The 26,763-nt window shown below is 33.2% G+C and overlaps 1 protein-coding gene and 1 long non-coding RNA gene across 2 annotated transcripts; one reads left to right on the top strand and one right to left on the bottom strand.

The window, feature by feature from the left end:
- Window positions 1–1,080: 1,080 nt before the first annotated feature.
- On the top strand, window positions 1,081–25,623 carry LOC117102436 (protein kinase C-like). Its single transcript, XM_033242698.1, has 3 exons — window positions 1,081–1,592; window positions 20,425–20,459; window positions 25,424–25,623. The coding sequence occupies exons 1-3, from the start codon at window positions 1,447–1,449 to the stop codon at window positions 25,621–25,623; spliced, it is 381 nt and encodes a 126-aa protein (XP_033098589.1). The 5' UTR covers window positions 1,081–1,446.
- Window positions 23,509–24,916, bottom strand: LOC117102437. Its single transcript, XR_004444415.1, has 2 exons — window positions 24,752–24,916; window positions 23,509–24,348 (listed from the first exon to the last, which is right to left on the bottom strand). It is a non-coding gene; the product is annotated as an uncharacterized LOC117102437 (long non-coding RNA).
- Window positions 25,624–26,763: the final 1,140 nt, after the last annotated feature.

The raw sequence follows: 26,763 nt of genomic DNA, 5'->3' as shown, positions 1-26,763 counted from the left end.
AAAAATTAAAAAATCTTCCCAAGATTTGAAAATTCTACTGTTACTTTTTATGTTAGATTTCATAATTAATTTATTGTATTATTATTTTGAAATGAAAAAATTAAGCATATTTTCATCCATTAGGTTGTTTACAGGCCCGTGGGAGAATTTTAGAATGTGAGGAGAAGGGCTGCACCTGCGAGGCTGAGGCTGTCCATATGACCCCCGGTAGCTGGGTCCAGAGGCAACCTCCGACAAAGTAACATTTTGAGGCCGTATTTAATGGCTTTCTGAAACTCATAATTCGTGGATATTCTATTTAAATTTCCATTCATGTTGGTGTTGTTAGGCCCACCCTGGTATTCGAAATATCATTTGCAACCGAAGTTGAGTCGCCAAAATATTTTGCAGGGTCGGCTGACGTTTAATGCTGTCGGTTACTGGTAAAAGAACTTGTCATATCTTCCTGTCTTTACTGTGTGCGAAGTACCGTTTCCTGCATTTTTCCTTTTTTTTTTTTTTTTTTTTAACAAAGTATCATTATTGACTGTGATCCTTACGGTTGTTTTTCTTCGTTTACGCCTTACCAAATATTGTTACCTCATAATAAATACAAATCTATGGTAAAGTTTTTATTTTTAATTTGTTATGTCATATAAATTGGCTGAACCAAGACTGCCAATATTTTGGCGTTTGTCGATTGGTTGTTAACGGATTTAATTCTAGATTTGTGTGGGGTCACCCGCTACTTCATATTGGCCCAGTGTTGTGTTTGGCCTTCACTTTATTGAAAAAAATATTCATCGAATTGTTATTACTTTTAGTTTCTTTAAATATATTTTCTTACAATTTTATTTTTTCTCGCTGGCCAGAATAATTTGCTTCGCGGGCCGAATTTGGATCGCGGGCTGTCTATTAACAACCGGTCCTAAATTGTTGTAGCATAACCGAATCATCTCTAATTAATAATTGAACAATTACCACGTTATGAGTAAAAATGTAATAGCGCCCCCTATAAGAAACATAATAACAATCAAAACATAATCTCTACTAAAACATTACGCGCACCCACCCCCAATATTGCATCTCATATATAAAGAGCAAAAAAAATGTAAACAGATCTTTAGAACATGGTTTGGTATTATTTTTGTGGATTTTCTTTTTTATTTGTGTAGAATTCATGTTTGCGAATGAGTGTGAAATACCCCCTTTGAAGATAATCGTGACTTCCCCGGTGATTTTTCTACCAGGTAAATGTTATGCAGGTTCCTAGGATGTGCTGAGTATCGTTCCCATCGTTCAATTCACAACGAGAAAGGTTGTTATATCAACAACATCCAGTGAACCGGTCGAAGGTACACAGCGAATACAACACTATCTACTAGGCCTTGTTTTGGCTCAAAATCTCTACATTTTTGTTGGCGTTAAATAGTATATAGGCCTATGGGATATCAGTAAATTACAATCATGTCGAATTCTGGAAATAAGCCGAAAGGATTCGCAAGACGCGGAGCTTTACGACAGAAAAATGTACATCAAGTGAAGGATCACGAATTTATCGCGCGGTACTTCAAACAACCCACTTTCTGCAGTCACTGCAAGGACTTCATTTGGTACGTATATGGTAGATCATTTAATATTTATCTAGCTAGCACAGCGGGTGTGATGAAGGGCAAACATTCTACAGGTGTCTAGTGACACAGGGCGCTGGAGGAGGATGTAGGAATTGGTGAAAGCATGGTGAGAAAGGGAACTAGGCCTAGGCCTAGTAGGGAGGCAGAGCCAGTGACGCCTGCTTGCAGAGGAACAAAGTGGGCCGGCCCGGTTGGCGAAGTAGGCCTACCCAACAATTTTAGCTGGCGGGCCAACCTGCAGGCCCACCAATAGATTTGCCAAAGAATGATTTTGACAAAACAACAGATCGATCAATTGGCCATTAGTTGGCTGTTGTTTATTGTTGTCTAAAAGTAATAGGGCCTAGGCCCTAGATGATTATTATAGGGTATTTAATTGAAGGGGATGTTATTCAAAGCTGAGCATATAGGCCCTATTCAAATTAATATGGTAATTGCAATCTGTGACATAGTAACATCAATCAGACAGTACAGTAAAGATTTTTTTTGCGATGGAGCAAGAAACCAAGGGATGGGTCAGGGTGTCTAGGAGGACATCTGGTTTTTACGTTCTGGGAGGAGACTAAAATTTGGTGATTTTTGACAATCTTTTAGGTCCCTTGGAAAAAAATGCATTTAGTTGTTAATTTTTTTCTCGATTAGACGCCCCCACTCCCCCTAAATCTAGTGGAAGCAACATCAATTGCAAGACTTTCTATTAATGTGCTACTCCAAATTGAGTGTTGTTCTAATTATTGATCAAGTTCCAGTAGAATTACATTTAAAATCTGAACCTGGTTGGGATCAAAGTCTTTATGATCACATATTAACACATTTTGACATTAATTGTGACTTGTAGTTTCACATTTACAGTGAAATTAAAGGGCATTTATTTGAGTATATGGATCCATTTTACACACAAAAACAATTAACGCCTCCCTCGAATAAATTCCCCTTTAAAAACCCTTCTCAACAATAAATGGCATTTATTCAAACAGATATGGTATAATATTTCGTTTAAGTATCACTATTTAAAACTTGACTTTAAACATTCTAGTTTCAAAATGTAGCTTGGTAGGTGAATTTTCAATACCAAATTTTTCAAATGTCATGATGGATGAAAACTACTACTACAGGGAATTCAAAGAGGAAAAAAGGATGCCATCTTAAAGATTGTGAGCTTTGTTACGCCACTAGATATGAGGATGAAGCAGCATCCTCAAAACGTGCAACAAGATCATGATCTCTGTCTGACTAATCAAAGGGAAAACTCAGACGAAGTGTGGAGTATGAGAATTTTAACATTTAATTTAATGTAGTTATGTATAAATGTTTGATATGATTGGTGTTTAAAGAAAGCCTCTTATATGTACTGTAAATCAAGTATTAACCTGTGAATGACAAATGTCTTAGAAAAACAATAGAATAAAAATAAATGATAGCCCTGGGGCGGATGCAGGATTTGGTGGTTGGGGGTGCGTGAAAGTATACACCACATTAGTCCCACCATGGTTGGGGCTGAGGGCAGAAAATTGTGAGAATAATTGACCTCTCAGGTGCTGATCCAGAGTGTCCTCCTTGGGAAAGTTTTGTTTTTTGTTTTTCATAGTTTTTTCCACAATTTTTTATGGACAATTGATAATTATGAAGATGATAATGATGATGAGGATAAGGAGGAGGAAGAGGCCTATAGCTAGGTAATTACAGGCTCCTGTGCAAGATTACTCAACAGGCCCTTTGATGTGAAATGTCAACCGAGGGCTGTGGCCGAAGTTCGTCGTCACATTTTCAATGCACACAATCGGACAACAGTAATTATCTGCAATTTATATGAGTGGTACATTCCAAACTGTGATGATAATATATATCCAAAGTTTACGTTATATGCATGCACGGAAGTGGAAAGTTTAACCTAAAATGTTGATATGTTTCGTGTTGTTTGTTTAATGGTCTTTAATGATATTACATTCTAATATGACCACAACATAAGGGAGAACACTTTGTCACACGACGTGGGAATTTTATTTTATGTTGTTTGTTGAATGGTCTTCTTTAATAATATTACAGTCTAATATAACCATAGCAAAGGAAGTCCATTCTTCAATTGTTTATTAGGAGAATATTATTATACACATGTTAGATTCAATTTAAAAAAAAATTATGTTTTCAGTGCACGCGCCGACATGGAAAGTTTAACCTAATAATCGTAGTTAATAATATGGTTTTAAAATTCATCTATGACCACAACTTTAAGTTATAATTCTTAAAGGAAAAAATAATAATGCAATTCTTTAAATGTACTCTGACCATAAACAAACTTGGTAATGTTGTACCTATACCAGCTGGAAAAGTAATTAAATAAGCATAATAATTATTTCATATTTCTAAAAATTGTTTGGAGTATACGATCACTTCCCATGATAGATTGCATCCACAGGGTGCTCCCAAGCCAAAAACTTAAAAAATAGATAAATTGCGTTTTCCAAATCACGACATGTAAACATTTAAGATTTTTAAATCACAGAATTTTTTTTAATTTTTTTTTAAAGCATTTGTTATAACAATGAAATAATAATTCATTAATTAAAAAGTAATAATTAAAATAATAGGTTTTTGCTTTAGTGTAATTTTGGAATAACATAATAAAGTACGGTTATTAGAACCAATGCACATGTATATCCTCCCTGTGAATGATTTTTGATTAACCGTACATTGTGACATAAATCAAAATAATAATGAAAATAAAAAAAACACCTAACAGTGTACGTTATTACAGTACATCACATCGCACAGCCGATTGAATTATGATCCTTTTTTGATTAATAATTAGACAATGCAATAATTGTTGCATTGTATATTTTTGTCTTTGGTTTAGGTAAGTGGCATTTCTGACGGAAAGAGTTGGAGTTCGCCAGATCACCAGGCAATGCAATCACTTTATATTTTTTTTTAATATTTTATCTCCCACATTCTGATCTTTGCCATGGTGAACAGTGTGAAGGTGTGGATCTACGCCTGGAAATTGCACTCTCATACCTTAAAAATCTTACCAATAATTCATATCAACATACAATACAACAATTATTATTTACGGTGGTGCAGTCGCACTATGTGCACCCCTCCCCCCAACCCCTGAGTTCCGGCCCAGTAGCCAAATAACACCATTCAACAGGTTTGTATAGGGATCTTAATGGAAAATAGGAATGATGACAATTTGGATCTGAGCCACAGAATGGCAGATTCAATTTTAACTACTTCCTACATGCTTGAGTCAAATTATATCCCTTGTTACCAAATTCATTGTGAATAACTTCCTCGATATAAATAAATTAGATATTAGTGTTAACAGGTTGACTATTACAGACCTTACTTTATATTAAGGTTCCTTCACGTTTGCCAAAACAATTGTTTATAATCTAGAAACATGATTTTTTGAATTTTATCTAGTCATATATAGTATCATCAAAATTATGTGCAATAAATTAGTAAGAAAATATTAGGGAACGAGTAAACTCGTCGACGGCACTGTGGCAGCTCTTTTTATTGACTATGCTAAGTGCGAGTTATCTCAAACCTGATAAAGTTTGTTAATAGCCAAGTCAGGTCTCTACCCAAAGATTTATTCCTGAATGGAATTTACTTACCGACTCTGTTCTTTGTGCACTTACCAGTAAATTCCAAACAGTTTCAGAATAAATAAGTAGGTAGCACATAACATTAATATGCATTGAAATTTTAAAATTGAGTGGCAAAATGGGGAGGGGGGTTTGCCCCTACTGAATCCACCCCTGCCTACTCACAGTCATTTTTAAGTTCAATCTTGAGAAGCTTTATATCTACAATCTTAAAGGAGAACTTTACCAATTTTGTATAACTTGAGAACTGGTTTAGTTTAGTTCAGTTACATAATATCCCATTTTTGAAATATCGGATCTCGTGCGCACTCATTACGTAGACTTTCTAAACTAAATTTGTGATCGCGAAGCAGGTGGATCGCTCCATCTAAGCTTATCGACAGGCCATTGTAATGCATGGGATTAGGACGATTCTAGACGAGTTCTTTGTATTATTTCTATTCTTGTATCCATACAAAATAGTACCGAATGGCCCAGTTAGACGATTTCTTCCGTTTTTATCGGTTCACAAACTTCGAGTAGGCCTACCTAGTAATAATAGGGCTTAATTATTCAGTATACAATACTGCTGCCTAAATTGCACAGCATTATGCATATATATTTCTTAGTTTTTCATTATTCTCCAACGTTCACTTCTTCTTTGCCTATCTGGGCCATTCGATATTATTTTTTTTTAATACAAGTATAGTAATAATGCAAAGAACTTGTCTAGAACTATCGTATTTCTATGGCATCGCATGTCGCTGTACTCAGATGGAGCAATGCTCCTGCTGCGTCATCACAACTTTTAAGTGAACGTCTACATAACGAACATTCACAAGATTTGTAATTTCAAAAATGGGATATTATGTATATATTAAATCAGTTCGCAAATTATATTAAAATTGGAAACTGTAATAGCCGCGTCCATCTTAAAATTTAATTAAATATTGTGGACGACTCATGCTTACACACTGCACAGGAGCTATACCAACGTTTCTATAGAATGTAACAAATGCAGTTGAGTCAAAGGAGGACACAGGTTATCATTATTGTGGTTTTCATTGTCAAATAGAATCTACTTCTATTAGGCTCATAGCCAGGTTCTTCAAGGTTGGGGAGGGGGGAGGGAAGTTCTTTGGGCATGGGGTGCAGGGACCCACTCAAGGACCCAGGTGTGGTGGGAAAGCCAGAGCGATTTTTTTTTGTGTTATGGTTCTAAATATTGACTATAAAAGCAATTCTGTTTTAAAAAGCTATGCAGCAAAACCAAAGGTTCCAATCCACCTGATTCAATCGGGAATCTCCTGAATTTTCATGCTATCTCCCGGTCTCCTGAATTTATTCAAGTTCTCCCAAATTTCAAAAACTAGGACTAGGCTAGGCCTAGATATGTTTGTACCCACAGTACAACCACGAAATTTTTAACGTACGGCCCGTAAAATTTCGACGTTGAGGGTGCTTTTCACTAATTAGTGGGAATGTGGGTGCCCTTCACCTGCAAATTCTCCTGTCTCCAGATTACAGTGCATTATTTGGGTTGGAGGACTCATTCAGGGGGGTTCGCCAGAAAAGATGTGGGAGGGGGGGGGGGAGGAGTGGGGATTCACCAGAAAAGAGGGGATTCTCTAGAAGGAGATTTTGCTCGAACCATAAAATCTCCCCAGGCTACAGGCCTGTCTATGTGGTATGTGGTTTTGCTTGATTCCCAAGTAACAATTTACCTATCGATTTTTTTCAAACATTAGCTTTCAACAGCCAAGTACATTCTAGTAGTACTACAAGACTGGCAATATATATGACATTGATGGAAAGTACAATTATGTCTAACAACACAGAGTGTTCATAGTAATGATATTCTTTCAATTATGTATAATGACATCTTCTATCTGATAAAATCTGGATAATTCTCTAAAATTCAATTAAACCATAGAATTGCTCATTTCATCATCCGTTATACCTCTATCCAAATAGGAATTATATAAAAATAAAATAAAACTGATATTTTTTCTGATTTAAAGACCTTTTATTGACCTGCTCTATATAAAAATGAATATAGGAACATTCCATACAATGAAAATATTTTATTTTAATTTAAAATTCTCTCTTAGTCCATTTTTTTTGTCTTATTTTGAGTGCATGTTTTATATTTAGGTTACGAGTTAAGCTTGCAGTTAAGCGTAAATTCTCTTTATTTTTTATATATATTTAATGTTAAGTGCATCAAAGCTCCAGCATTTTGTGCTATATACAGTAAATCTGACACTATTACTATATTATTATATTTATGTTTAAAGTGCATAGAGGTCCCCATAATATGCACTGTGTTTTATTATTATTATTACTGTTATTATTGTTATTATTATTATTATTATTATTATTATTATTATTATTATTATTATTGTTGTTATTGTTATTATTATTTTATTATTATTATTATTTTTATTATTATTAAATTGAAAATTATTATTATTATTAATTATTATTATTATTTTATTATTATTAAATTGAAAACTAATAAAACTTTAAATAAACAAACTAACCAATTGAACAAATTTCAGAAACCATTATTTTTCAAGTGCTTTATATCATCTCAGATACGATATAACGATGTGTAATCAATCCAAATCTCATTATTCAAACCTTCAATACTCTAATAAAATAAAGTCTATAATAATGAGTCGAGGGCACAGTGCTCTAATAAAATACAATCTAGGCGTATATTTTACCAGACCTAAGGGGAGCGGAATTGTGAGAACTATTCCGATATTTAATATTACTGTAGACATAATAGAATGAAGTTTCTATTTATAGTACCAACCATACTCAACACTGTATTAATCTGTATCACAGTACGTAGCCTACACCTAATTATGTCCGTAGTAAAATGTCATTCAGTAGTTTAGAGACAGTATACTTTCTACAATGTATTTTTATATTTGGACTGTTAATTGCTTTGTGACTGCTTTGTAGCTGAGATATTGCCAATTTGAATTTTTGTGCAGTTAAATAATTTTCAAGTTTGATATTGTACATTGAATTTTCAGTTTTGATAATGAAACTATTCAACATGATATGGATTAAATATGAAAGTGGTTTACCCACATGGTGGTGTTTTAGGCTACAGTATATAGCGCAGTAGATATTAATCATCAATGAGATGATACATGCTGTATGAAGGAGCAATTAAAAATGGCAGCTCAGAAATTTCACATTATAACAGAGTTTAGGCATGCAGTAGAGAGATAAATTGGGTCAGAATATATTACAGTGTATATTATTTTATTTATTCCTTTTATTAAGCGCTATTTACATAGCGCTTTGACATATTACAACAAAATTTAAACAATACACATCACAATCAAACATAAATGAAAACATACAGCAAAAAGTCACACAGTTTCATTTTCATGTCCCCCGTGGATGTCGCCAGGCATTTTAATTAAAGTTGTAAATTTAATTTAAGACTTTTTTTAAATGAATCGAGTGTAGATGATTTATGAATATAAATAGGTAGGTTATTCCACAGTTTGGGTCCGAAATTCGAGATAGATCTATCTCCTGATAATATATTATTATTATTATTATTATTATTGTTATTGTTATTATTATTATCATTATTATAATACATAGTAGAGTGTCCTATTTTGATAATGATCTGCAATTCAAAGTGATAGTAAATAAAATATTTTTTTAAGATTTTTCATTGTCTTGGATTGACAAATATAATGGTGCTTGTACTCAACAGTAAGGTGCCAGTCCATGGGATGGGCTTCCAATACAGCATTATGAATACAGATTAAATCAAGTGTAGAGAGAATAATCATAAAATCTTTGTAATCCTTATCAGTGTATTCTCTGTACACTAGTCTCCATTTCTGCATGATTTATTTGGTGGAATTTCATGCATCAGAAACCTGGGTGATCCCGGGATGAACTTCCATGCTGTCAAGAGAGAGCAGCCACCTTCAGAGGACGCACCATTGCATGGCACAGAGCATTGGTACACAAACCTACCAGGTACCCACTGTTAGCTGGAAAGAGAGCATGGATGAGATGCACTGGCCAAAGATACAAAATTCAATTCAATATTGATTGCAACATGATTGCAACTGTGCCATCAAGGGCATCTGAATAAACAATACAATAATACACAAAACTCAAATAATAGGGCAAGGACTCTACTGTACGGTCATCCAAGAGATTAAGAGCAAATAGTACACCTGCATACTTATAAATTGGCAGAAGATTTGAGTTTTAATTTTACACACTTGCTATCAGTTGTGTAGGAAGTATTTAAATAGATTAAGTTTTAATGAGCGAGATGAATTGAGTGGGTATGAGTGTGGAATGTATTTGCAATCGGGAGGTGCTAGCGTTGAATAAAAGCTAAGATTGTCATGTTTCAAATAGAACAGTGGGTGGCTGATTCAAGGGGAGGGGACTTAGCCAGCCCTGTCATCCCTATCCCTAAATTTTTCAAAATTATAAAAAAGTAGGGAGAAAAGTAAGAAAATTATATTTAAATTTCTGAGAGTGCCATTTCTGTGCCATAATAATAAGCACCTCAACCTTAAACATGGTGGGCTGTGAAAGTACCGCTGTAGGCACCCCCTCTATTTCAAATTTCTGGACTTGCCACTTAGGTAAAAAAGGGCAATCCTTTGATTGAACAGCATTACAAGTAAACTTGAATAGAAAGTTTTTGTCTGATTTTGAAAGGAGTGATGTTAAATTCGGAGAATATGGTAAGATATACGTAGGTGTTTCATTGTCTGTGTACCCGCAAAAATTTTGTGATAATTCAAGCATGACATTAAGTTCAAGTCAAATAGTTTTCTTTCAGAGCTCTTGATTTGGCATGAAACCTTTTGTTTGCTATTAAATTGTTAAGATGATTTTGATAATTAAATCATGACCTAAGTTAGCTGATTTTGGGTGTGAACCACAGACTGATCTCATTGGCTGGTTGTCATGTTTAGAGGGTTTAAATGACAGTTTAGATAAGTTTCATTTTGGCATTTGTTTAAATTATTGTTAAGAGTAATGATTCTTGCAAAACATTTTAATAATAATCTTAAATTTAAAGTAATGATCTAACCACTTGACGTGACTGTTTATGCAGTTTAAAACAACGCAAGTGAAGTTATTTGCGTTGTTAGTGATCGACGTCTCTATAGTAACACGACTTTGCTCGTGCTTTTGTAAACTGCATACAAAAATTCTTACGTTAAACATATTATTGAAAATTATTGCAAGAATTGTAACAATAATTTAAACAAATGCCAAAAGAAACTTGTCTAAACTGGTACGCCACTTAGGCACTCCAACATGGCATCAGTGGCCTCGCTTTTTTTTTGTACAAGGATTGGCCGATGGGCAATCCAGCTATTATAGTAGAGATCAGTGGTGTGATCCCATTAATTTTTTTTTGGATTGTATAGTTTTCTAATAATTCAAGGTTTGGCTTTCACTTGAGTTGGAAAGGTTAAGCATTGATAGCCATTGTATGTATAGTTTGTTCTTGACACCATTGAAATTTACTGTAGATATAGATATCTAGACAGCGTTGTTGTTTTGTCGTTGACATTTATGACTTTGTAGAGTGCACATTAGGTGAAATGATAGCGAATGACCCCACGACAGTCTCATTTTAGTGGATAAGCGCGACATTATTACAGCACGCCTTTGATAGGCATCCTTGCGCCAAGCTCGTGCGCGAGCATCCATAAAACACTATCATGTAATTTGTTGTTCCCGACGAGTCATTCAACTGACAGATATTAAAGGTCGTCAGGTCACAAAGAGTGCGTGTACAGTTTGTAAACAACACATTAACACACTAGGCAGCAATAATTTTTGTTTTAATAGTTTTTAAGAATCTTTAACCATTTTTTTTAGCATATTTAATATGCACTGTTTAGGCAGATATCCTTTTCACAAGACAAACATGTTGCTTTATATATTAAACCATGGAGGAATGTCTTATTAGATTATTTTTTGTACATACATTTTGTTTGATTTTGGTTTTTGACTACCTAGCATCAAATATTTGTTGTTATGAGCCTGATGTGTGAATCATATAAATTGCATTGGTGGTATACTACTTGTATACACAATAAGTGGATTTACTATCACTCAAGGCCAAAAATAATCAGGATGGTCTTGCACAGATGCATTTTATACCTATATAATAATAATAGATGGATTTATATAGCGCAAATAAACGAGGTCTCTATGCGCTTTACAATATTGCAGCAAAAAAAAAAAGCACAAAAAACAATAACACCAAGCTAGCACCCAAAACAATGTATGGGCTTTACACCATCACCGCCAACCGGAGATCTGTATATTGTAAACATTAAATATCAGCGTATATATGTGATGGAAGCTGAAATCTAAAACAGTCGTCACTCAATCATTTTTAATACATTTTTTGTATGCAGATGCATGCAGATTTTGCCAAAAATTTGGCCTTGGATTGTCTCCATACACAAACAGTGTATTATAGGCCATGGGGTGAAGCTCAAAAGACGTCTAGAAAACGAATTCCGTTCCGATCTTTTCATAATAAAAAATTTAGGCCTACAATAGTTAAGTAATATGTATTGAATCAAATATAAAAAGTTCGACAAAAATATCTTCTGCAATTTTAAGAAAATTACCGTTTTATTACGTTCCTAGGCCTGTCTCTTATACACATCTAGATGTGTATAAGAGACAGATATTAACTATCTCACCTGCTTTCTCAATGAAGCTTTGTTGACCAACTCTCCATTGTGGGCAACTGCGATTCTTCCATGAATTGTATCAACATCAAATGGTTGGCAATTGATCAGCGATGATGCTCCAGCCGTAGAGTACCGTGTATGCCCAATTCCAATCTCGCCTTGTATTCGGAGCAGGGCGTCCTGTTTAAAGATGGAATTCACCATTCCCATTCCTTTATGCTTCCGGAATTCCTTATTTTCAGAGTTGTAGGTCACAATACCGGCACTCTCTTGACCTCTGTGAGTTCTGACGGTCGAACTTTTTTTTGGTGCTTTTAAATATTATTATAATAATTATCATAATGAGTGAAAGTATTAGGAAAATTTCGGAACGGGACTGAACATTAGGATTTTCACCCCATGGCCTATTACTCAGTACTTTAGTTAACAATTCTGCGCACTTATATTCCTTGTAATTTTCTGTGCAAATTTGAGGTGGTTTTGGATGTATCCCAGTCTGGCAGTGCAGTACTGTATGCTATGTTAATGGGCATGGGCTAGGGGGTGCCACACCCACTCAGTGGGTTAAGATAATAAATAGACCCTATGATCATTATGTTTTCATTGAAATAGGGATCAATTTCTGCATTCTCAGTTTTCGCACCTCCTCCAACAGGCCGGAACTGGCGTATGCCCCTGATGTTAATGTTATTTCTACAATTATAGTATTACATAGAGCTAGGTTAGTATTTTTTTTAGTGTGATCAAAAACAGATGTTAAATTTGTGTGGTGGCAACTGTTTCTTTGAATATTCACCTGCCATTATTCCTGGTCATGCTCTGCTAGCTTCATTATCAGACCATCCAGTGCCAGTAGAAATTACAATTACAATTAAAGTTGCCTGGCACTGTATAATCCGATCAATGAGATAATATCCACCAAATACACTAGGTATTGATGCTGAGGAGAAGCTCTAATAATGGGGTTTAGCTAGACTGAAATAATAGTCTAATCTATATCCTTTAGGAAATGGATAGTAAAAATAATGGTTTTGTGCCAAATAAAGAAAATTACTAGTCTCTTGTCTCTGTCTCTAACTACTTTTTTTTGACTTGGCCATGTTACATCTTATTATTGTCAGGGGCGTATTTAGGTGGGGGCTGGCCCGGCCCCGGTCCCCCTTTAGCAAGAGAAAAAAAGAGAGCAAGAAAGAAAAAGAAAAAAATTGATCGCCAAAATGACTCAGAGGTTATTTTTGAGCATCTATAACACAAAAATTTAGCAGCGGCATGCCTTCCGGATCCCCAGGGTAGTATTTTGTCGGTCAGCCCTATTTTTGGCACCCCCTTTCGTCCCCCTTTTGGACATCTCTGGATCCGCCCCGATTATTGCTGGCTGTTGGCACACTTGGTATATTGTCACATGTACATGTAAGTTTGATTGTCAATACTATAGGTGGAATAAACAATATAACATATTAAATAATAAAGATTAAAAATTATTTAATATCTTTGTTACTGCTGTTGTTTTTGATATATGAATTATAAGTATCAACATTAATTATTTATATTTCAATTTATCAATCAACAAAGTGTATTGCATGCACTGTGCATCTATGGCATGCGTTTCACTTAAGTAAATTATACATAAGTTTAACAAATTACACTTAAGTACAATTTTGAGGTAATTAATGATAAATGATACATCATGCCACAACTTCTATATTACATGCAACTTGTTAGACTTGCCACAAGTCTAATTGATCTCCTAGTATTAGCTATTTTCGGAGAGCGCCAACAGCGTCGGTTTATGTTGAGAAACTTGTTATGTTGTTGAACTTGGATGTCAAGAAAGCCAAAAAAACATAGTATACTATGAAACAGCAAGCAAATATGGAACGCCATTGGTGCCAAAATTAGTATTTTTGTTGCCAAGAGAATTTTTAAGAAATTTGATTAAATAGGAATTGGCGAATATGTAAAATATAGTTAATGCAAAACGACAAAAACAAATCGTACACCTACTGTAGAGTATAGTATTGGAATTCATAGGTGGTATTGTTTGAAGGTTTGCATGGCAAAGAAATAATACATTAAATGCTTGCGGTGCACCACGTAGTTAGTTCAAAAAAAGTTGATATTTTTCGTTGAACATCAAATAGGTAATTTGATTTCAGATTCTTTCTAATCCCAAGAATCAAAATTCTAAGAATCGTCATAGTGCTTGAATACATGTTTGTGTATAAATTATGGCCTAAAATGAATCTTAATTCCTTGAATCGTACTCCTTAATAGCTTCAATTCCTTAATTATCTTACATTCTTAAGAAGAGCATGTTGATCCTTAGTCTTTAAGGCATCATGATTCATTTAAGTACTCAAATAATCTTAATTCCATATGTATCGTGGTTCGTCGTTACTTAATGATCTTTCACCCTAAAGCCAAAGATTTGGATTCTTTATGAAAGCAAAATTAATATTGAATCAGTTCTAGGCTTTTTCAATTAGTTTTTATTCGTTTTCTTAATATTTCAAATTAAAATCACTCTTGTAGTTATATGTTGATTTCGCTCTGCTCCTCGCATAAGAGCGGTATAAAAGTACAATGTTTCCGTTAGTGGGTGCTGGCACTGCATTGCAGCTGCTGCTGTTCATCAGGAAAGCAGCTGGAATTGTACAAAAAAGAAAAATTAATATTTAAAAGGACCAATTGGGTAGGACTGGAGTATGCCTCTGCGCCTTGTCACATTGCCACCCATTTATAGTACCAGTATTAATAAGTAAATGTAATGTTCTCAATCATGATGTCTATACTAATTTGATGATAACATGTACATGAGAATGGTCAAGTTTTTCATGTACGTGCAATATGCTAATCTTAATAGCATTCTGTAAGCTATCATTCATTTAAATTGTAATCTGTTTTTTGAAATGATTATCATCAAACGATGATGTACTCCACTATACATATCAAATATCCTCATTAATCAGGACCGGACCATTTTATAGCGGGTATGTTTACGTTGCAAGTCATATTTAATTACCGACTCTAGAATGCCAAGTTGAATTATTTCTGTGTATAAATTAAAATTGATTTCATACCATTTCCTACATAAGCAATATTGCATGTTATTATTAAACGCTTTTTATTTTCCAAATGTTGATTTATGTGTTGTTTAAATATTAATTATAATCTATTGTGACAGTTTTATTTATACAGAATAAGCATACACAGGCTTCCAGCTATGATGTAGTAGGCCCTAATCATGTCCTGGATTTAATTAACGTAGATCGTTGCCATTATAAATAATTTACTATCTACCAGGTACCAATTTAATCTCTTGGTTGGAGAGAATTCTCTAAATATAGAAATAATATGATCAAAATTGTATCATTTGTGTTTGTATACATTAATTAATTTAAAGCAGGTAAGATTTCATGTAAGTTATGTTATTAATCAAAAAGTCTTTTAAATGTGTAGTTGGGGCACAACAGACGAGCATGATTTTACTGAGCGGGCTTTCCTACACTGAAAACGAAATAAATAATCAATTGTCTTGTAAGCGATACTGCAGCAACTCTTAACATATTCTTGTTTTGATGTTACATGTACATATCTAAAACCTTATAACTCTTCTCATTCTTAAATATTAATTATCTACCACATCTCATATCTTTTATCATAAGTTTTGCCTCTCACTAATACATTTATCTACACTTTTCCCAGTACGTCTTACTGTTAGTATGTCCCTTGCTTGTCATTCCATCAACCTATGCTGCATCATGGAGTGATATTAGTGAGCGTGGCATTAAATATGACAAGTGGTTCAGATACATTATCATTTGAGGTCAGCTGAGACTATGCTCCAATTTACAATAAAATACTTGTGGAGTAGCTCGTTTTTCTGTGCTCCGATACAAAATTTTGTTACAGGTAGCCACGTAATACTCAAACATACTTGAGTAAGCTGTGCTGCTACATTCATTTTACTGTTTGCACAAGATAAATCCTAAATTTCAGAAAAATACAACCACTTCCATAAGAAAATTAGTTTTCGTAGATCATGTCAGGCCTGCAAACACCTAAACATGCAACCCCGTGCGTGTGGCCATCTTAATGGCATCCTTTTCTTTAAATAAAAGCCAAATGAGAAACATACTTTTAAAATATTTTGGCTGTATTACCTAGCTGGCTATAGTTATCGTGACGTAGATAATGGGCTTCAGACCAGCTATACCGTGGTCTAACGAGTTTGCTGTTTTTTGCTTGCTCATTTACAGCTACAATTGATCTATTTATATCAATATATGGCTTTCTCAATGGACATACAAACTTGATGAGGAAAAATGGTATGACATCTAAATACGGCTTTAGCAAAGTAGAAATACATGTTTCAGGCTTTTATACCACAATAAAACTCCAAAAACACCGTTAAGACATGTTTACGCTATGACGATCGATCAACGATAAAAAGCTAAAAAGCAATTGTTCAAATACGAAATAAAAGAAATATAAATATAAAAGAAATAAGAGAAGTTTTCACGCTAGCATGATTCGATAACGATTTATCGTGTATACGATTAAAAAATATTTTCACAAATCAAATGACGTCATAATCATGGGAAAACGATAAAATCGTTAGTACTACTAAGATTTCATCGTTTTCCCATGATTATGACGTCATTTGATAGACTTGTGAAAATATTTTTTTATCGTATACACCGTAAAATGATCATTGAATCATGCTAGTGTGAAAACATTTTATTGCTTTTATTTTCTGTATGAACAATTGCTTTTTAGCTTTTTAACATTGACCTGTAAACAGGCCTTTAAGCTCTAGCTTGGTAAATGGTATGGTAGTATGGTGGGATGCCTGCCTTCCAATCCCAGAATCCAGGGTTCAAATCTTGCAATTACAGGGTTATTATTTTTTTCTCTAATTATGATATTTTTTTATATTAACTGACCACTTGTGAATATTACAAAATGAATTTACTGACAAAATTTGCGATAGTGAATTGTTCATCAGAACAAGTAAATAAAGTTTTTGACCTGTGAACTTTGTAATAGCGTTTAGGAAACAAACAGCTGTATATACATATGCATTTAATAATGAAAGTAGTAGTTAACACTAGAAAGTGTATGTTAATGAACTAAGCGGTCAGTTTAGATGACAATAATAATTTCAAAATCATGAGTTCTTGTACAGTAATGAGATTACAGAAGATAAGGATTAAAAACTACACCTAGTTTGGCCTGCTGGAAATGGAGTTGATACTGTGCTGTCTTCTGCATGATAAAATTAAACCACCTTTTATGTGGCATGTTTCTTATGCCAAAGGAAGTCATTCCTTAAAGAACCTTTTTGCTATAAATTTGTTTTGTAACACTAGAAATTCTATGTTAATGAGTTAACAGTGTAAATGGTCAGTATAAATAAAAAACTTTATTCTAAAATCAGTTTTCTTTAACATGGTATGTACGGAAGTATTAAAAACTACACCTAGTTCTTTGCCTGTTGGATATTGAATTGATTCTGTGCCGACTTCGGCATGATAAAAATTAATCCACTTTTTATGTGGCTTGTTTCTTATGCCACAGCAAATCATTCTTACTCAAATCATAGAAATGTTTTTTCATTGTTGTTCAGGTACCGTCTCCTGCCAGGTAGGTTGCAATGTCTCTCAATTTGTTTCTATCTTTAGACATCCTGCTACAAGCGTCGTATGTCATGCCAGTCCATTCTTGTATGTTGTCAGACCATTTCTTGTGTGGTCTGCCTCTGGGTCTTTTTCCATTGATTTTTCCCTTCTAGGAGCTGTTTTTGCATGCCATCTCTTCTAATAATATGCCCTAGGAATTTTAGTTTTCTCTTTCTAATTTCTTTAAGTAAACATCTTTTGGTGTTTGCCATTTCCAAGACTTTTTCATTAGTCATTCTTTGAGTCCAAGATATTTTAGTACTCTCTTTTTTTCATAACCAATAGAAAATTCTTTCAATCAGTCAATCAATTAATCAGTCAATCAACCAACCAACGAACCAACCAACCAACCAACGAAGACCTTATCTTATATAAACACAGATTATTAACTAGTTATCTCTTGTATATCTCTTTAACAAAATAATTGTTTAGAGCAAGATAAATTTGAAGATAATACAATTAAGCTATTTAATTAGTATTAGTATTCTGTATTATCATTAATATTGTTTATTGTATTTAATTATTAGAATAAATATTTTGATATCAACAGATTTCCTGATATTACCAAGTCACTCACTTATATAAACACATTTTATGAGACATTGGACATTTATATATACCCTACCTCTTCCTCAAGAGCTAGTAATAAAATACGTATATTTTGATAATAAATGCCAAGTTAATTTGAATGGTGGACAGATATTATGAATAACAATTCTGAATGCATTTATATTGTTGCCATTTATTTATTTAGCATTTCACGCTTGAATCAAGGGCACAAACTATCTTAATTTACAAATCCCAGCAATACAAAAAAAATTACTAAACATATTGAATACCGGTACATACTTGAGTAAAAAACAATTTTATGAAATAGAAGAAACGAAAGTTAAGAATATATTGGACCATGGAGGAAATATATTAATATATAGACCTATCTTAATATATTTCCATATTTGCCATTTATTTATTTAGCATTTCACGCTTGAATCAAGGGCACAAACTATCTTAATTTACAAATCCCAGCAATACAAAATGATTACTAAACATATTAAGTACATACTTTAGTAATAAACAATTTGTATGAAATAGAAGAAACTAAAGTTAAGAATATATTGGACCATGGAGGAAATACATTATATATAGACCTATCTTAATATATTTCCTCCATGATTGGACCAGACATTTTTTTTTTTATATCTGGGTGTAGCTGCTGTTTTACATCCCCAATCATGAAGGTATGTGAGGGGAACTTACGAGTCGCTGTGTAGCAGATCAGATTGAAAAGTGGCCTTCTGGGAAATATAGGATTGGGAAGCAGCGGTCTAATTATGTTGCCAGTACTACTACACAATACTATACCCATTTATATAGCGCCAATTCCAACGAATGTTCAAAGGCGCTGAGCGTTTTACCCCTGGTCAGTGGATAACGTACAACGGCAAACCAGCTCAAAGTGCAACCCTCTCTGCTCCCTGGGGAGTATCCCTAGTTATGCGCTACTTAACGCACGAAACTAGAACATTCAATGCCACAAAATCCTACCAGGTACCCATTTGTACTGCCGGGTAAAGAGAAACAAATGTAGATAAGGTGCCTTGCCCAAGGACAAAAGCGACTTGCACAGCGCGAGATTCGAACCACTGACCTCAAGGTTGGGATTCCAAGCCACAACCGATTCGCCAACCAACCGTAGTATTATAGCAAACCTTTAGTGTCCGGTACAGCATAGCTCCAAAGAACGTCTTGCCTGCGACCTTTTGTTCGATAATTTAACTTTTATGCTTGGCTGATGCTCTTGTGTAATACAAAGGAGTATGGCAAATTATATTGATGTGGGTATTCTAAGGTTATCACAAAAGTTTTTCGATTGATATGGGTTTTACAAAACACAAGTACAACAATATGTGGAAGCAGTTTCAATGAAGCTTCATGAAGCTTCATTGAAAGAGATGCAAGTGCAAATTAACAGATCCAATGGTCAGATTTATCTAACTAAAAATCAGCTTAAATTCGTCTTAAGTCCATTTTTTTTCTTAAGTCAAATTTATCAATATTGCTTAGCTTAAAAATTGCTTAAAATTAGGAAGTCAACTGTACGGAAGCGCCATCTAAGACAATTTTTAAGCCAAGATTTTGCTAAGATGGTTTAATAAATCAGCTTAAGATATTTATTAGGGACATCTTAACTTTTTTTGACTTAAGACATTCGCTAAGCTGAGATTGATAAATCCTGGGCCAGGGACTTAAGCTGAGATTGATAAATCCTGGGCCAGGGACTTAAGCTGAGATTGATAAATCCTGGGCCAGGGACTTAAGGTTCCCTGTAACTCAGTGCACACCTGTTTCAAGGCAAAGGTGGCAAGTTACAATTTCTATTTAAAAATATGTAGCATGAGCAATTAAGATTTTTTTTTTTTTCTAATTTTCTGAGCTTGTGCTACAAAAAAGTACTATGCATAATACTGTAGCTGGCTGTTAAATCCAATAGATCACTATTAGTTAATTACTGTGGTTCCTTATCAGATCAGTTGTATGCAATAATAATTGTTCAATTGAATTGTGTGGCATATTTAAGTCGTCGTTTATGTTACCTTTAAATAACAAATTCTTGTATGAGATAGACTTTCTGTCTTTTGTGTGATTACACTTTCAGTGACCCAGCATTGTTATCACAAGTAAAAAGAATAAAAGAAACACATAATAAAAAAGAAATTTTCAGAAAAGTATTAAAGTCTGCCATCATTCATGTTATGTATTAAAGAAAAATATTTTAAATAATTATTTGATTTATTTATATTCTCAGGGGTGTAGTTGGAAGACAAGGTTTACAGTGCCAAGGTGAGTTCACAGTCAGTTACTGGGTTAAGCTAATTAGAATCTTCGAATTAAATTAATCGTACTTGCTTTCTCAACATTTGTAAAGATAAGTTTTGTTTGCAGTCATATAGAAGAGTGAATAGAATAATTAATGGTAATAAGTTAATGAAATAATCATCACAATGGCATTTTCATCAGGGGTGTGAAAGGCATTTGTCCAAATTAATTGAAAAAGGGAAAATATTTAAAAAAAGCCAAAATCTCATTAATATATGTATTTTTTATTTACCCTTAAAAAAGGTGACACTTCCATCTAAGCCAAGGAGGTGAGCAGATATCAGAGGCCCTCTTTAAAAAAATAAAATACATGACAACTCAAAACACAAACAACAGATAAAGAATATAATTAAAAGTGAAAAATTATAATAATAATATATATAATAATACAGTACAATACCAAGCAAACAGTAACAAAACAATAATATGCAATAGAGTAATATGCAAACCCGGCAGATGAAACTATTCAAATATTTAAGAAATAAATATAATTCTTATGCAGAATATGAGCTAGAAAATCAGTGCTTTCCTCAATGTCAATTTTTTCCTAATCCAGAGTATCCCGCCATGTTAGACAATTGTCTAGGCTGGCGTCATATCAATAAATCTTCTATTTTGCCTGTCACTTGCGCAGTGTTGCAGATTTCCACTGCAATTTGGGGCGTTAATTTAGAATATATAAATTGTGCAGACAAAATGTCAAGCGTGCAAACCTATGCATACACATCACATCTAAGAGTATCTGGCTGCATCGTTTCATTCTGTATTCATGCAAGGCATTTTATAAGCTTTTACTGTGCTATACACCGTTGGCATTTTAAGCTTAAAATATCATCGTTGATCTAGCCTCGCTTAAACTAAATATTTTTTTTCTCATTACAGTGCTTTCTACACTATATGGTATTAAATTCAGTCCAAATAATAATTATAATACTATCATTGTTATAAGTTTACTCATTTTACAAAAAAGTCAATATTTTCAATACAGTCAATATCATGTAAATATGTATTAACTATTTTTTTTATGTATTTAACTATTATTAATATTTATTACTTATTACCAACACCTTGTTATCAAATTGAATTTATTAGGTATAAACAACATCATGATTCATGTTAACATACAAGGAAAGAAAATATATAGTAAAACTACAAAAAAGTGAAAGGTTCTTAATTACCTAAAATTTTGAAAAAAAAACATGGCAATAAAGACGTTGTGATGTTGTTTATATACAGGTAGCTTGTGAATGTAGTAAAGAACCACTTACTTCCAATGGAAATTTAATTTTAATGTTTCTCATATATTTTCAATTGAAATAAGTTAAATTCTTAGTATTATTCTATGCATTTTACAATTTGAGACAAATGTAAAATATCTGTATAATAAGCAATGGCTCAAAAATGTGTCTGAGTCAAATATATGATAACTAACCCAGTGTTATCAAAAAATATTATAAATGTTATTGTCATGGTCTTTGTCATCTCCATCACAATCCTCATAATTATTATATTTTGTCAAGGACATGAAATCACATAAATTGGTAACAAAAATTACATTTTAATATTAATATAGATTCCGATAATTATCTTAAACTTATTATTATTATTATTATTACATTATTTTGCACTTTGAATTGTTGAATCAGTATCTATAAGTAAATCATGATATCCACAGTAAACATTTTACCCTCTTTTGCTTTAGTCCTAAATAAAACAAAAAGACAGTAACTCCGAAAAGAGACAGAGACACTTTGAGATTCAACGTTTCGATCTATTTGATCATTTTTAAGAATACTGATGAGAAAATCTCATTCATCCATAAATTATGTTTACAATATGTATTCTCAGTAACAGAAGCAAATAAAAACCACATAGGATTTGTGTAAAAACAGACCAATCAGCTTAAAATCAGAATTAAAACCAGCCAATTAAAACGAGGTAATTAAAAATGAGGTGTGTCATACATTAAGTAGAACACTTATTTTCATGAATAAACAATGAATAATCAACAATTGTATAGAAGCCTGGGAGTCTATTTAAGACTAATTAGTGGATCCTCTGGTTTTTTTTTCTTTAGTCCAGTTCAGAAAATTAAAGAATATATAAAGAAATAATAAACAGATGCTAGGTGATTTCACTAAAGCTCATAATGTCCATTATATCACATACTGCAACAGACATCTAGTATAGCCGCCGTCAACAAATCCAAATGCTATAGGACCTACTATCCAAAGATGACATACTTCACTATTGAATAGTATAGGAAATGAGAACACACTATTTATTCTCATAATGTTATTAAAAAGATGCATCTTTACTGGATGATAATATCTATCTGCATTTCCCATCTTCATTAAGATCTAATGTAATGTTTTACTGCTGTAATATTCAATATGTTACTTGCTTCTGGAAAGCAAATGAGCTAAATACTCCATTGAATGTAATTGTCTAAACTAGGTTAAGGTGCCTTATAGATTTGTTTTTTATAGCTTAACTCTTAATTTGCTCACTGCAATAAATTCTCGACAAGTACTATGGAACACAAGATATGACCTCAATTTTCTGTTTAAATGTCTCAGCTTTAAGTTGGATTACAAGTTTGTCTCAAAATACGTCTGAGCGTTTGCTGCCTTTTAATGATTTGTTGAATGTAGTATGTAAAAATGCTACTAATTCTGTCATTTTCCTTTTAGTTCTAGGTTTTAAAAGTTTTTTTTTCCTTTTAAGAATCACTTTCATTATTGAGGCATACATCTAAATGATGAACAGTGCATGAAAGGAAAATAAATTAGCAACAAACTGAAACTTAACATGACGTAACTTTAACTATCCAAAATAGTCGATGCAAAACAGCTAAATTACTCTCTCACTTTTACCAAGTAGACACATTGAAAGCAAATAAAAGAAGCAATAGATATGATTCATACCATATGTATCCCAAACCACGAACGATTGAGAGAGGAATTTAACTGATGTGAGTTAAAAAATAATTTGTGGATGTGAGGAAATTTAAAAAAAAACAGTAACTTGTACTGTGAATCCAACTTTTTTACCAGATCACTAGCAATAATTCTTCGTAACACTAAATACATTTTTACTTTAAGTTGTGAAATTGTAGTCAGTTAATAATAATGTTATTGATATTGCAGTAAATGAGGTTTAGGTGATATCAAGGGAAACAGTACCCCCATCCCCATCCCCATTGCCTTTAAGAAGCAGCTCATAAATTCAGACGTTCTCTTCATTAGGAATACCATTATGGTGATCAAAATTTGTAACGTATTCATATTGTAATTCAGCCTGTGCTGTTATGTTTAAAAATTTTATATGTGATTTGAATAAAAGATACTAAGAATATAAAAGCATTCTTGAAGTCTTTCTCACCGGGATTAATCTTAAAGCTGTTTATTTATTGTATATAATCAAGAATAAATCATTAGTTCTGGTCTTATCATTCCTACATTTAACCAGAATACACCTCAGGCAGCCATGGATACTGGCGCGTTATAAACGCACAATATTTTAGCGGCCGTCAGCGAGACAAATATACATGTAGATTTGACCTTTAGATATGAATAATATTTACAGGTGTTGTAGCGAATCTCAGGTGGGCTTGTAGCATTGTATTGCAAAATGATTGTGTTGGGATATTTCTGGTTTATTGATGTAAACTTTTATTAGGTTAATTTTGTTGACGATACGCTTGGATAGATAATTCTGATGGCTGAAAATCCCTTGGTATTGATTTGATGCCAAGATTGATAATAGCTCCCGCAGTAAATCCAAACCTGTCAGTGGTGTCAGCTCTTATGTTCATTAGTTATTCTTCCCCAGTTGTCTTCCCTCTTAAATTCTGGAAACAAATACAATGGAATTGCTTTTAAAAGGGCCAAATAAATATCCAATAAGACAAAAATAAAACAATTTAGTTTTATAATGATTTAAAGGCTTTTGATCATAATATCGCATGTAGACAAGTCCTTATTAGCATTTGGTGCACAAAAAGTCCGATTAAAGTATTGATTACATAAAATACGATATTCAGCTTTTTCTGCTGTTGATAAATAGCCTGTATTCTACCTGTACAATTTGCTTGATTGAATTACCTATGCAACTTGCATAATTATCAAAGAGAATGTTGTGCAGCCTGTTCAGATTGGATTTTTTTATGTGCTAAAAAAGTCCAATGTGAACAGGACTTAGGAACATTTTAATAAGATTGAAACATAGCATTCACACTCAAGTGCTACACTTACGTCTCCCTTGATAATGTGTAATAATGTAGTAAGTGGTAAGCAATCGTTTTCAATGATACTCAAGATCGTTGATGCCATCTTAATCATATGATAATCTCTGCTTCACTCTATGAATATTTTGATGTACAGGGCAACTCTGTCTTTCTGAGAATTCATTTCGTACTGTCTTTGATCTGAAATGGATGATTGAGATCATTTTCTAGTCAAATTAATTTGTTAAAGTAATTCTAATACATTTGTTTTGATGAGTCTACACCAAGTTTTAAGTGCCTTATTCAATTGACTTTTATGAAGCAATATTAAAACTTAAACACTATCACGAAATGATAGATATGAAGAAAATTTCAAACACACATAGACAGCGTGGAACGTTTTCGAGATGCATTATAGAATAGCACACTCTAAAAACTTGAAAATGCATGACATTGACAAAGAAAATATTGTAGTTGCAATACAAAGCAGACCTTATAAAAATGTCATGTTTTCAATTTTAACTAACAATACCATGCAGTCGTACAGTGAATGCAATATACAGTAATGAACAGTCAAAAAAAAAACAAAAAAACTACTGTACATAACATTGATAAACACTAGTATTATAATAATATATCAATCAATATTATCTTGGTTTCTATAGCAACATTAATTTGTTTTACCATGTTCTATTTTTAGTGTGTTGTTTCGTTGTTCACAAGCGATGCCACGAGTTTGTAACATTCAAGTGTCCAGGAGGTGACAAGGGTGCTGACTCTGATGTAAGTCTAATATTTTTAATGGCAATGATGAAACAAAATACCATTATAATGTGCAGTATGGACACCAGTTATGTACAGTATCGTTCATTCAAAATAGAGCCCTGTCCAGAATATTAAATTTTATTTGACAAATGTGACATGCCAAATATTGTCATGATGTCTGACCATATATAGGCGCATCATAACCATATATAGGCGCATCATAACCATATATAGGCGCATCATGACTATATATGGGCATTCAACAGTTTTTTGTCAAAGTAAATTTGATATGTGTGGACAGAGCATTAAGTTCTGTCCACACTATCAAACTTTGACAAAAAACTGTCATATGCCCATATATAGTCAAGATGTGCCTATATATGGCCATGATATGATGTCATCATGACCATATATAGTCATGATGTGCCTATATATGGTCATGATATGATGTCATCATGACCATATTTAGGCATGTCACATGTTTTTGTCAAATAAAATTTGATAGTGTGGGCAGGGCTTTAGACACATGAAGATATTTATGTCAGCAATCCAACTTAATTACACACAACAATCACGCCCCATGGCATTATTCCGTTGCCATGGTTAAAGATGAAGGTACAGTAATACAATTACACAGACATATTGTCATACACATTAATAAAGAAAAATGACTATAATGTAATTAATACAGATGTTTTTTTTAAAATTCTGAATAAAGAAGGAAATGCAGGTTTATGGGGCTATATTAAAATAATAATAATAATAATAATAAGGAAAACTTGTAAAGCACAGGTATCCATTTAAGGGAAAACGCTCATCTCCCCCCCCCCAATACCCCTTTAGAAGAAGTCAAAATATGACAGATAAAAGAAATAATAATAATAATAATAATTTAAGAACCAGAAAAAAAAAGAACAATTATATTACATGAGCCGTACTCATGGCTCATGTTTTTGTCCAATAAAATTTGTTAGTCTGGACATGGCATAAAACCTGTTTTTGCACTAGTTAAAATTTATTTGCACGAATCAAAAGCGTTTTTGCATGCACATTCACATTTCATCATCGAAATCAGTAGTTCAAACTGTGTTTGCTTTTTGCGAAGCGAAAAAATGTGCAATTAATCAGAGCTCAGGAGGTGAAGTGACGTTTTCGATTCGCGTGAATAAATTCGCTTAGCGGAAAAAAACGGCTTAATCCTACATTGATGTGTGTCCTGATGAGATCATAATAATATAAAATAATAACCATGAATAGTATCAGTAGTTTCAAAGT

This window comes from Anneissia japonica, unplaced genomic scaffold, assembly GCF_011630105.1.
Source record: "Anneissia japonica isolate Jap-2015-1 unplaced genomic scaffold, ASM1163010v1 scaffold284695_len391863_cov200, whole genome shotgun sequence".
Lineage (NCBI taxonomy): Eukaryota > Metazoa > Echinodermata > Crinoidea > Comatulida > Comatulidae > Anneissia > Anneissia japonica.
This window is presented reverse-complemented; position numbering and strand designations above follow the sequence as displayed.